At 47.7% G+C, this 12,500-nt stretch overlaps 1 protein-coding gene across 1 annotated transcript in view; it reads right to left on the reverse strand.

The window, feature by feature from the left end:
* The window catches only part of slit2 (slit homolog 2), a 166,060-nt gene that overhangs the window by 29,633 nt on the left and 123,927 nt on the right, over positions 1–12,500 (reverse strand). The window contains 7 exon segments of the mRNA XM_083635700.1: positions 100–197; positions 411–535; positions 2,887–3,050; positions 4,189–4,260; positions 4,387–4,458; positions 6,397–6,468; positions 12,320–12,388. Of these exon segments, the coding sequence (XP_083491826.1) occupies positions 100–197; positions 411–535; positions 2,887–3,050; positions 4,189–4,260; positions 4,387–4,458; positions 6,397–6,468; positions 12,320–12,388 (672 nt within the window).

A 12,500-nucleotide genomic window follows, 5' to 3' on the forward strand; every position in this document is an offset into this window, starting at 1 on the left:
AGCCCCAGCTCCCATTTATATGCTGATGATGATAGGGTGGACCGTGTGTGTGTGTGTGTGTGTGTGTGTGTGTTTTGTGTAATGTCAAGGGTCTCTCACCAAAAGTTGCTATCCTCTCCCTCCTTGAGGTGGCAAGTGCCAGCGTTCTGGCAGGGGTTACTGATACAGGCATGGATGGGCTCCTCACAGTTCTGGCCCTACACGGAGACACACGCGCGTGCGCGCACACAGACACACAAATTCAGAGACAAATGGCTTTTGAAACAATTTATTCTTGAAAGCTTCGCATTATCTCTTTGTCATTGGCATTCTCGCTTTTCCAAAACCACAAATTCACAAATGTATGGACCTGATGGTTTATATACGAAGTGTGTGTGTGTGTGTGTGTGTGTGTGTGTGTGTGTGCATACCTTAAACCCATAGGGGCAGGTACAGCGGTAGTACTGTACAGGGTCAGTGGAGCAGGTGCCGTCATTCTTGCAGGGGTTGGATAGGCAGGGGTCACACTTAGCCTGGATACTCACATCCACTGGACCTGCATCACACACACACACACACACACACACACACACACGCGCACATGCCCACACATGCACGCACACACACACACACACGCGCACATGCCCACACATGCACGCACACACACACACACACACACACGCACGGACGCACACACACACACACACACACACACACACACACACACACACACACACACACACACTTTTATAAGAACATCTGGGGTAGAGGCGTAAGACAATGTATACGTTTACACACAATCAGACATCAGCATATTGTCAGGACCTGCAAAAATCTTGCATCTCTAAAAAGGAATAGAAGCTGGTGGATTTTCCCATTGACTGCTATACAGTGTTGTCAAGTCACTAGATCTCGAGTCCAAGTCCAAGTCCGAGTCACCTTTGCAGAGTCTGAGTCAAGTCCAAGTCACTGAACATGAGTGTGACTCCACATAGGTGGAACACACGTGCATGCCCTTGCACGAAATTGTATAATGTCATGGTATTAATTAGGGATGCGCGATATATCGGCAATTATATCGGTATCGGCAGATGTTAGTCATTTTTTAACATATCGGCATCGGTCCGGTGTTGCAATGTTAATATCAGTTATTATCAATTATATATATAGCCAAAATGTTCACATTGAGAGGAAACAATGCAGTAAATCTATGATTTATGGGCTTTTCCAAATGCTTTGGAAATAAAGAAATGCATTACTTTTTAAAATTCAGGAAAAAAAAGTCAGGAGTCCCGAAAATGGCTGTGAAAAAGAAAGATGCAAGCTTTTCTTTGCAGGACCAGGACATTATGGAAGACACACTGCACACATATTCCCATATTTCCATGACAGAACACCAAGTTTCAACAGTCGGGTCAAGCGCTGCAGGTCAGAACACTGGGACTGACGGGGAAGAAGAGAGGTGCATTCTGGGCAGGGTCAAAGTTCAAAGGATGAGGAGCGGCTGGGCTGGGATTGGCTCAAGGAGCTGGGGAAGACGGGGCTGAGGAGGTAGTACTGCGATGTGATTGGCTACTTTACCTGGCACCAGAAAACCACAAGGCCCGGGGACTTCTACAGTGCGTCAGTTAGATTAGGTAAAAAAATAGATTTCAGTCATGTATTCTCATAATAGAGCTCAACAATCACGTGACTTTCCGTGACGTTTCCAGCCCCGGAAGAGAGAGTTCCCCATTAATTCTCTCCATAATAACAACAATAACGGGGTAAAAATCAGATTTTTATTTATTTATTTGCTCCAACTGAAATGTTTTACGGTCACTCGCGATTCAGTAGGTCACGGGTTGGCTTGGTTCCAGCCTTAAAACTCATTATATACGTTCCCCCCTCCCCCTCCTCCGAAATGTCTATGGAGAAAATGAATGGGGAACTCTCTTCCGGGGCCGGAAACGTCACAGAAAGTCAGGTGACTGTTGAGCTCTACGAATGTGATGTAACAGCGTTAGGGTCAACAGTCAGTAGCGTCTTGTGATATACTGAGTTATACTGAGTTATATACTGAGTTATACTGAGTTATATACTGAGTTATACTGAGTTATATACTGAGTTATACTGAGTTATATACTGAGTTATACTGAGTTATACTGAGTTATACTGAGTTATAATACTGCCAAAACCATGCTCACAAACACATTTGTGGATTGTAAAATGCAAACTCATCGGGCAACTTGTGGTCCCCTCTCTAGGAGTCCGCAGCACGTGTGTGTATTGGATGATACTAGGAATAGTCTGCTTGTTTGTATGGAGTGCATGTGCTTGTCTTGTCGGACTTAAGAAAGTGCATTTTGGTCAATCTACCTACATACGTATGTCTGTATGTATGTGTACTGTGGTCTTGTTTTTCTGTAACGTGTGTGTGTATTAGGGGTGTGTCATATCGTATCGTTGACAATAATACGGTATAATGTTTAATATGATTTTTTTTAAATCATATCGCGATATTGGCAATATTCTGACTTGTTGACGTCCCACCGTTACGGTTATTGGTGTAAAGTAAACCGAAAATACAGGCAATGGGAGCCGCCATATTGATCGGAAGTAAACGTTACTGTGGTGGTTACAGACATTTATTTACCGCCATCGCAACATCGTAGGTGCGGAGTGACTCCCGTACATTTCATACAGAATCTGAATCTCACTCTGAGTTACTGTTGTTGTTTACAAACTAAAGATACTTTTTACTGAATATTTGAAGTCAAACCGTTAAGTCAAACTATAACAGGTATTTTGTTGCAATTGTATGTTCTTGAAATTAACAATAAAATATTTTGCAGTGTTTTGTCATAATCGTCACGAATATCATTAACACCCACACCTAGTGTGTATTTGCGTTGTTAGTGTGCATACCTGTGCAGGTGAACTTCTTGGAAGGCGTGGTGAGCAGCAGTTTGTCCGTCATGTCGCCGGGCCCGGCACAGCGGGCGATGCCGGGCTCCTTGTAGCCGCTCTTCACCCAGTCGGACAGCCACTGCATGTGGCAGTCACAGTACAGAGGGTTGGCACCCAGAGCGCTGCCAGGAGGGGGCGACACAACACAGTTCAGTGGCCGGGGGAGCAGGTATGCAGGATAATAATGCAGCGACGAGGTTTCTCCTAAGAGTCTGCCGCGGTTAACCAGACTGTAAAGGCTTGTGGTTGGTGAAAGCCACACAGTGGGCGGAGTTACATGTTTGGCTCCTGTTCAGTACCGTAAAGCAATCTCCCTTTGTGCTGCCCTACAGCATAAAGCAAACCTGACCCGGTGGCTCACAATGCAAAATGCAGGGTACTCAAAATGTGTTTATGATAATTACACTACAGTCTCAAAGTTACTGTGGTGATGCTTCCCTCATGTTACAATGAGGGATGAAACGATTAACATCATCGACGATTAAAGTTGACGTTATTACTATCGCTTCGAGTTTTAATTATCATTGAAACGGTGTTTGATTACGGGCCGCCCGTTTGAAAAGCCCGATAAAATACCGTCCATCATAATTTTCAGCACACTTTAACAATACCGCGATAACACTGATAACCCTGATAACCCTGATCATTTTGGTGCCTATAATCGTGATATGAAAATGTTGATACCGTTTCATCCCTATAGTCACAATGCTACACGTAGCATCTGTAGCATTATTGTAGCAATGAAAACAATCTAGAAAAGCCCATTCTGTTGCTGTAGTGAACAGGGAGAAACACATTGCTGAAGAGGGGAAGGTTACAGTAGATCCCCAATTGTGGTATCGTGACCGCACCCTTTCTATTTGAACAGCATGTCTTTGGATGTGCTCTTAATGCTGCAGAGAATAGGCTGGGTGGGCTCAGGATACTGCTGTAAGCCCTCATCTCCTCCCAATCCAACTCTAACAAAGGATGAAGGAGGAGGGGCCACTGACACGTTTGTTGCTCTGCTGCTTTTGGCAGCACCAATACCTTGACAGACGAGCCTCACTGAAAAGACATTTTGGCTTTCGGGCCGTGAGAAAAGGCTCTTTTGTCATGATAATGTTTTCTCCCTTTTGCAATTCTATGATGCGATACGGTAGACACTTCTATCAGGGAAAAGACATGAACGGTGATGTGATGTGTGTGTGTGTGTGTGTGTGTTTGTGTGTGTGTGTGTGCGTGTGTGTGTGTGTGTGTGTGTGAGTGCATGCTACTCACAGGTGGGAGAGCGATCCTAGGTCTTTGAAGGCTCCCTCCGGTATCACTGATATGTCGTTACCATGGAGAGATCTGAGGAGCAGGGGGAGTGAGAGAAAAAAGAGAAACAGAGCGCTCAAACGTAGAAACGGGAAGGAATGTTAAGAGCGTGGAACTTCACAGCTCCACCGCCCCCAATGTGTCAGCATGGATACTCACAGCAGGCGGAGAGACTTGAGCCCGTCGAACGCCCTCGCCGGGATGCACCGCAGGCGGTTGTAGCTCAGGATGCTTTACGCACACACACACACACACACACGCACACACACACACACACACACACACACGTTAGCGCGCAGAGAAAACGACCACGCAGGTAAGATTCCTCCAAGACTTCAAACACAGCGAGGTGTTTCATAGCACAGTCACGTTTACGCCTTACGTTCTGTCGAGCGAAGCAGTCGAGCAAACACAGACACGGAATTCAACACACGCAAACACATACACCCGTCCCCATCCTGATCACACACGTACATGCCTACAAACACACGTACTGTACATGCCTACACGCGCACACACACACACACACACACACACACACACACACACACACACACACACACACACACACCTGAATTTGCATACACACAAGAAATTTGCCTTACTGGCATGATGGCCTTACTGGCATGATGGCCTTACTGGCATGATGGCCTTACTGGCATGATGGCCTTACTGGCGGGATGGCCTTACTGGCATGATGGCCTTACTGGCATGATGGCATAACTGGCATGATGGCCTTACTGGCATGATGGCCTTACTGGCGGGATGGCCTTACTGGTGGGATGGCCTTACTGGCATGATGGCCTTAGATGGCCTTACTGGCGGGATGGCCTTACTGGCATGATGGCCTTACTGGCATGATGGCCTTAGATGGCCTTACTGGCGGGATGGCCTTACTGGCGGGATGGCCTTACTGGCATGATGGCCTTACTGGCATGATGGCCTTACTGGCATGATGGCCTTAGATGGCCTTACTGGCGGGATGGCCTTACTGGCGGGATGGCCTTACTGGCGGGATGGCCTTACTGGCGGGATGGCCTTACTGGCATGATGGCCTTACTGGCATGATGGCCTTAGATGGCCTTACTGGCGGGATGGCCTTACTGGCATGATGGCCTTAGATGGCCTTACTGGCGGGATGGCCTTACTGGCGGGATGGCCTTACTGGCATGATGGCCTTACTGGCATGATGGCCTTAGATGGCCTTACTGGCGGGATGGCCTTACTGGCATGATGGCCTTACTGGCGGGATGGCCTTACTGGCGGGATGGCCTTACTGGCATGATGGCCTTACTGGCATGATGGCCTTACTGGCATGATGGCCTTAGATGGCCTTACTGGCGGGATGGCCTTACTGGCATGATGGCCTTACTGGCGGGATGGCCTTACTGGCGGGATGGCCTTACTGGCATGATGGCCTTACTGGCGGGATGGCCTTACTGGCGGGATGGCCTTACTGGCATGATGGCCTTACTGGCATGATGGCCTTAGATGGCCTTACTGGCGGGATGGCCTTACTGGCGGGATGGCCTTACTGGCATGATGGCCTTAGATGGCCTTACTGGCGGGATGGCCTTACTGGCGGGATGGCCTTACTGGCATGATGGCCTTACTGGCATGATGGCCTTACTGGCATGATGGCCTTACTGGCGGGATGGCCTTACTGGCATGATGGCCTTACTGGCATGATGGCCTTACTGGTGTTACATGTTGTTCTACACCAGGCTGCTGTGCCGTTTTCTACTGCAGCTCTACTGCTGCACACTCACTTGTTTTCTGATTAAAAAACGCCTCCATTTTTCTTGGCCAGCACACACAGGGGATTTTTTTTGCTCAGTCATAGGCTCCCCACAAATCATCTACGGTGGCCCACGGGAGACAGTATTATTAATTTAGGAATATAATACAACTCAATAAAAAAACTGTTATGCCAAAAAAAAAAAAAATCTGCCGATCTGACCCTGGCACCTCCCGCCCCACCCCTCCAAAAAAAACACACACAGTCATACACACACACAGTCACACACACACACGCACACACGCACGCACGCACGCACGCACGCACGCGCGCACACACACACACACACACACACACACACACACACACACACACACACACACACACACACACACACACACAAACAGGGACTGATGTAAAGCCAGACTCACAAGGTAAGCAGCTCGGACATGTTACTGAGGCTGTGGTTGGACAACGTGCTGATCTGGTTGTTACTCAAATCACTGAAAAGGAAACCACAGATACATAAAACACACACACACGCACACACAGGCGCACACGTCAACACACACAAACACAGAGACTACAGTGGCAGCAATCTTCATTTGGTACTCCGAGCTGAAGGCCTTTTTGGCTGCCATACCAAAGAACTAAACTTTGTTATGCTTTAGAGATACTAATGATATATATATATACCATTTATTTTTATAGAGTGTCAAAGTCACCTAGAAACAGCCCTCTTCCCGCCTCTGCATACGACATATGGGATTTCATCCGCCATTCATTTGTCCATAGACATTTCGAAAAGTCCTTACAAAAAGAGCCTTACTTGATCAAACTAAGCGATTCAGCTATACTCAGAATCAGGAGACACCATAGAACATTTCACTCAGACAAAAAAAAAAGTCTGCTTTTATTTTCTTTGTTCTGAGTGAAATGTTCAATGGTCTCTCCTGGTTCTGAATATAGCTGAATCGCTTGTTTTGACCCCATAAAACTCTTTTTATGAGGATTTTTCGAAAGGTCTATGGAAAAATGAATGGCGGCTGAAATCACGGGCGTATGCGGAACCCGCAGGAGGACGTGACTTTGAATTTGTTACGTGATCCTATGTTAAGTTTAAGTGAAGTTTAGGTATATTAAGTTTCTTTGTTTCATCTGTCAAGGCCCAGAGTCAATTGAAGATGGCTGCATGTGTCTATATACAGGTCATGATGCTCTTGTTGACAGTCAGGTAGTTCTGCCCACATCAGAGACAGTCAGGTAGTTATGCCCACATCAGAGACAGTCAGGTAGTTATGTCCACATCAGAGACAGTCAGGTAGTTATGCCCACATCAGAGACAGTCAGGTAGTGATGCCCACATCAGAGACAGTCAGGTAGTTATGTCCACATCAGAGACAGTCAGGTAGTTATGTCCACATCAGAGACAGTCAGGTAGTTATGTCCACATCAGAGACAGTCAGGTAGTGATGCCCACATCAGAGACAGTCAGGTAGTTATGCCCACATCAGAGACAGTCAGGTAGTTATGTCCACATCAGAGACAGTCAGGTAGTTATGCCCACATCAGAGACAGTCAGGTAGTTATGTCCACATCAGAGACAGTCAGGTAGTTATGCCCACATCAGAGACAGTCAGGTAGTGATGCCCACATCAGAGACAGTCAGGTAGTTCTGCCCACATCAGAGACAGTCAGGTAGTTATGCCCACATCAGAGACAGTCAGGTAGTTATGCCCACATCAGAGACAGTCAGGTAGTTATGTCCACATCAGAGACAGTCAGGTAGTTATGTCCACATCAGAGACAGTCAGGTAGTTCTGCCCACATCAGAGACAGTCAGGTAGTTATGCCCACATCAGAGACAGTCAGGTAGTGATGCCCACATCAGAGACAGTCAGGTAGTTCTGCCCACATCAGAGACAGTCAGGTAGTTATGCCCACATCAGAGACAGTCAGGTAGTTATGTCCACATCAGAGACAGTCAGGTAGTTATGTCCACATCAGAGACAGTCAGGTAGTTATGCCCACATCAGAGACAGTCAGGTAGTTATGCCCACATCAGAGACAGTCAGGTAGTTATGCCCACATCAGAGACAGTCAGGTAGTTATGCCCACATCAGAGACAGTCAGGTAGTTATGTCCACATCAGAGACAGTCAGGTAGTTATGCCCACATCAGAGACAGTCAGGTAGTTATGTCCACATCAGAGACAGTCAGGTAGTTATGCCCACATCAGAGACAGTCAGGTAGTTCTGCCCACATCAGAGACAGTCAGGTAGTTATGCCCACATCAGAGACAGTCAGGTAGTGATGCCCAAATCAGAGACAGTCAGGTAGTTCTGCCCACATCAGAGACAGTCAGGTAGTTATGCCCACATCAGAGACAGTCAGGTAGTTATGTCCACATCAGAGACAGTCAGGTAGTTATGCCCACATCAGAGACAGTCAGGTAGCTCTGCCCACATCAGAGACAGTCAGGTAGTTATGCCCACATCAGAGACAGTCAGGTAGTTATGCCCACATCAGAGACAGTCAGGTAGTTATGTCCACATCAGAGACAGTCAGGTAGTTATGCCCACATCAGAGACAGTCAGGTAGTTATGCCCACATCAGAGACAGTCAGGTAGTTATGCCCACATCAGAGACAGTCAGGTAGTTATGCCCACATCAGAGACAGTCAGGTAGTTATGCCCACATCAGAGACAGTCAGGTAGTTATGTCCACATCAGAGACAGTCAGGTAGTTATGCCCACATCAGAGACAGTCAGGTAGCTCTGCCCACATCAGAGACAGTCAGGTAGTTATGCCCACATCAGAGACAGTCAGGTAGTTATGCCCACATCAGAGACAGTCAGGTAGTTATGTCCACATCAGAGACAGTCAGGTAGTTATGCCCACATCAGAGACAGTCAGGTAGTTATGCCCACATCAGAGACAGTCAGGTAGTTATGCCCACATCAGAGACAGTCAGGTAGTTATGTCCACATCAGAGACAGTCAGGTAGTTATGCCCACATCAGAGACAGTCAGGTAGCTCTGCCCACATCAGAGACAGTCAGGTAGTGATGCCCACATCAGAGACAGTCAGGTAGTGATGCCCACATCAGAGACAGTCAGGTAGTTATGCCCACATCAGAGACAGTCAGGTAGTTATGCCCACATCAGAGACAGTCAGGTAGTTATGCCCACATCAGAGACAGTCAGGTAGTGATGCCCACATCAGAGACAGTCAGGTAGTTCTGCCCACATCAGAGACAGTCAGGTAGTTATGTCCACATCAGAGACAGTCAGGTAGTTATGCCCACATCAGAGACAGTCAGGTAGTTATGTCCACATCAGAGACAGTCAGGTAGTTATGTCCACATCAGAGACAGTCAGGTAGTTATGCCCACATCAGAGACAGTCAGGTAGTTATGCCCACATCAGAGACAGTCAGGTAGTGATGCCCACATCAGAGACAGTCAGGTAGTTATGTCCACATCAGAGACAGTCAGGTAGTTATGTCCACATCAGAGACAGTCAGGTAGTTATGCCCACATCAGAGACAGTCAGGTAGTTATGCCCACATCAGAGACAGTCAGGTAGTGATGCCCACATCAGAGACAGTCAGGTAGTTATGCCCACATCAGAGACAGTCAGGTAGCTCTGCCCACATCAGAGACAGTCAGGTAGTGATGCCCACATCAGAGACAGTCAGGTAGTGATGCCCACATCAGAGACAGTCAGGTAGTTATGCCCACATCAGAGACAGTCAGGTAGTTATGCCCACATCAGAGACAGTCAGGTAGTTATGCCCACATCAGAGACAGTCAGGTAGTTATGCCCACATCAGAGACAGTCAGGTAGTGATGCCCACATCAGAGACAGTCAGGTAGTTATGCCCACATCAGAGACAGTCAGGTAGTTATGCCCACATCAGAGACAGTCAGGTAGTTATGCCCACATCAGAGACAGTCAGGTAGTTATGCCCACATCAGAGACAGTCAGGTAGTTATGCCCACATCAGAGACAGTCAGGTAGTTATGCCCACATCAGAGACAGTCAGGTAGTTATGTCCACATCAGAGACAGTCAGGTAGTTCTGCCCACATCAGAGACAGTCAGGTAGTTATGCCCACATCAGAGACAGTCAGGTAGTTATGTCCACATCAGAGACAGTCAGGTAGTTATGTCCACATCAGAGACAGTCAGGTAGTTATGCCCACATCAGAGACAGTCAGGTAGTTATGCCCACATCAGAGACAGTCAGGTAGCTCTGCCCACATCAGAGACAGTCAGGTAGTGATGCCCACATCAGAGACAGTCAGGTAGTTATGCCCACATCAGAGACAGTCAGGTAGTTATGCCCACATCAGAGACAGTCAGGTAGTTATGCCCACATCAGAGACAGTCAGGTAGTTATGCCCACATCAGAGACAGTCAGGTAGTTATGCCCACATCAGAGACAGTCAGGTAGTTATGCCCACATCAGAGACAGTCAGGTAGTTATGTCCACATCAGAGACAGTCAGGTAGTTCTGCCCACATCAGAGACAGTCAGGTAGTTATGCCCACATCAGAGACAGTCAGGTAGTTATGTCCACATCAGAGACAGTCAGGTAGTTATGTCCACATCAGAGACAGTCAGGTAGTTATGCCCACATCAGAGACAGTCAGGTAGTTATGCCCACATCAGAGACAGTCAGGTAGTTATGCCCACATCAGAGACAGTCAGGTAGTTATGCCCACATCAGAGACAGTCAGGTAGTTATGCCCACATCAGAGACAGTCAGGTAGTTATGCCCACATCAGAGACAGTCAGGTAGTTATGCCCACATCAGAGACAGTCAGGTAGTTATGCCCACATCAGAGACAGTCAGGTAGTTATGCCCACATCAGAGACAGTCAGGTAGTTATGCCCACATCAGAGACAGTCAGGTAGTTATGCCCACATCAGAGACAGTCAGGTAGTTATGCCCACATCAGAGACAGTCAGGTAGTTATGCCCACATCAGAGACAGTCAGGTAGTGATGCCCACATCAGAGACAGTCAGGTAGTTATGCCCACATCAGAGACAGTCAGGTAGTTATGCCCACATCAGAGACAGTCAGGTAGTGATGCCCACATCAGAGACAGTCAGGTAGTTATGCCCACATCAGAGACAGTCAGGTAGTTATGCCCACATCAGAGACAGTCAGGTAGTTATGTCCACATCAGAGACAGTCAGGTAGTTCTGCCCACATCAGAGACAGTCAGGTAGTGATGCCCACATCAGAGACAGTCAGGTAGTTCTGCCCACATCAGAGACAGTCAGGTAGTTCTGCCCACATCAGAGACAGTCAGGTAGTTATGCCCACATCAGAGACAGTCAGGTAGTTATGTCCACATCAGAGACAGTCAGGTAGTTATGCCCACATCAGAGACAGTCAGGTAGTTATGCCCACATCAGAGACAGTCAGGTAGTTATGCCCACATCAGAGACAGTCAGGTAGTGATGCCCACATCAGAGACAGTCAGGTAGTTCTGCCCACATCAGAGACAGTCAGGTAGTTATGCCCACATCAGAGACAGTCAGGTAGTTCTGCCCACATCAGAGACAGTCAGGTAGTTATGCCCACATCAGAGACAGTCAGGTAGTTATGCCCACATCAGAGACAGTCAGGTAGTTATGTCCACATCAGAGACAGTCAGGTAGTTCTGCCCACATCAGAGACAGTCAGGTAGTGATGCCCACATCAGAGACAGTCAGGTAGTTCTGCCCACATCAGAGACAGTCAGGTAGTTCTGCCCACATCAGAGACAGTCAGGTAGTTATGCCCACATCAGAGACAGTCAGGTAGTTATGTCCACATCAGAGACAGTCAGGTAGTTATGCCCACATCAGAGACAGTCAGGTAGTTATGTCCACATCAGAGACAGTCAGATAGTTCTGCCCACATCAGAGACAGTCAGGTAGTTATGCCCACATCAGAGACAGTCAGGTAGTTATGCCCACATCAGAGACAGTCAGGTAGTTATGCCCACATCAGAGACAGTCAGGTAGTTATGCCCACATCAGGGCCACAGCAGAGCAGAAAAACACACAAGCACTTGAGTGATACAACACAGAGCGCTGAACACACCTCCAGTCAGTTAGTTTTCAAAGGCGGCGTGCAGCAGGGAGGACACTGTTGGCCAAGTCACGTTTCAATTAAATGTGTGCGTGTGCGGGCGTGAAACTCTATCTTCATGATATGTGAATTGACGTCTGAGCGTGTATGTGTGTGAATGTATGTGAGTGTGTGTGTGTGTGTGTGTGTGTGTGTGTGTGTGTGTGTGTGTGTGTGTGTGTGTGTGTATGTGTGGGGGGGGGGGGGGGGGGGGGCGAGACTTACATGAGTGTTAAGTGCTGGTAATTGGAGAGTTCCACAGGGACCTGAGTGAAGTGGTTACCATCCAGATACCTGAGAGACACGCAGAGAGAGAGAGAGAGAGAGAGAGGGAGAGAGAGAGAGAAGAGAGAGAGAGGGAGAGAGAGAGAGAGAGGGAGAGAGAGAGAGAGAGAGAGAGAGGGAA

Source organism: Poromitra crassiceps, assembly GCF_964638095.1.
Source record: "Poromitra crassiceps genome assembly, chromosome: 4".
Classification (NCBI taxonomy): domain Eukaryota; kingdom Metazoa; phylum Chordata; class Actinopteri; order Beryciformes; family Melamphaidae; genus Poromitra; species Poromitra crassiceps.